Source organism: Acyrthosiphon pisum, unplaced genomic scaffold, assembly GCF_005508785.2.
Source record: "Acyrthosiphon pisum isolate AL4f unplaced genomic scaffold, pea_aphid_22Mar2018_4r6ur Scaffold_2647;HRSCAF=3174, whole genome shotgun sequence".
Lineage (NCBI taxonomy): Eukaryota > Metazoa > Arthropoda > Insecta > Hemiptera > Aphididae > Acyrthosiphon > Acyrthosiphon pisum.
The window spans coordinates 1-990 of record NW_021771989.1 but is presented as its reverse complement, the minus strand read 5'-3'; the positions used below and the strand labels follow the sequence as shown (position 1 = coordinate 990).

The following is a 990-nucleotide window of genomic DNA, read 5'->3' as shown; positions in this document are numbered from 1 at the left end:
AAGTGGTTTTTTATTTTTTAAAAATGTTTTATAAACTGAATAAGATTATGTAAAGAAAACTGGCTTTATTTTTTATTATATTCATACTCAGTTTATTTTAAGTTTAAAGAGCTTCTGAAATTTTTAATGAATATAATTAAGAAGAAAAATATTAATGATCAAGCCAAGTGGAAGAAGACTAAACTAATTTCTAATAGCAACAAGGTGTAGAATATAAAGATACATACAAAGTAAAAATTATGTAAATAGAAATATTAATAGTTAAATAGTGATTTTAAAATTACTTATCTAATAATTGTTTAAGCAGAGCATTTTTTTCAGATTCAGATTGAACTAAATTTCTGAAAATTTCATTAAAGTCAGCCATGTGACTAGCTATTTTTTCAAGGTGATCACTAACTACTTTTTTTTTATTTGTTTTCTGTTTTTTAGCTAATGGTTCATCAGGTGATTTTGGTGGCATTATGTTTGTGCTTGCTCCAGTAGCTGTTGCATACAATGAAGAGTCAATGTGGCGTTCTACGGACTTAACGCCACAAGATATAGTGGCTAATGGAGTATAACTAGGATCCTTAGAAAAAATAGACTCCATTTCATCAAAATATTCCCATGAATCTCGTCCACGACCAGTTTTTGAGTTTTTTTCTTTAATATTTTTATACGTTGTGGTATGTGTCCTCCATTTGCGCTGACACATTTCACCTATATGAGTAAATAATTATTAATTTCAGTTTGATAATTTTAGATATTTTATTGAATAATACTATACCTGTTACAGAAAATCCAAATTTGTTAAGTTCAGCACTAATATCGTTCCATATTTGAATTTTTGTACTTTTACTGTCATCAAATTTTTTTTCAAATTCAACATAGGTACTCATCAGACATTTAATTGAAGACCTACTCCATACAAATTTTAAATATTCTTTTTCGTTAGAATCATCTAAAATCAGAAAAAGTTTTCATTATATGTTTCAAGTTTTAATTTAT

At 26.5% G+C, this 990-nt stretch overlaps 1 protein-coding gene across 1 annotated transcript; it reads right to left on the bottom strand.

The window, feature by feature from the left end:
* Positions 1 to 92: 92 nt before the first annotated feature.
* Positions 93 to 962, bottom strand: LOC100571432. The gene is made up of 2 exons (XM_003248555.4): positions 770 to 962; positions 93 to 702 (listed from the first exon to the last, which is right to left on the bottom strand). The coding sequence occupies exons 1-2, from the start codon at positions 879 to 881 to the stop codon at positions 281 to 283; spliced, it is 534 nt and encodes a 177-aa protein (XP_003248603.1). The 5' UTR covers positions 882 to 962; the 3' UTR covers positions 93 to 280.
* Positions 963 to 990: the final 28 nt, after the last annotated feature.

Coding starts and splice junctions, on each gene's coding strand:
- LOC100571432 (XM_003248555.4), bottom strand. CDS start 881: ATGAGTACCTATGTTGAATTTGAAAAAAAATTTGATGACAGTAAAAGT. Junction 703..769: donor ATTTGGATTTTCTGTAACAG/GTATAGTATTAT, acceptor TTACTCATATAG/GTGAAATGTGTCAGCGCAAA.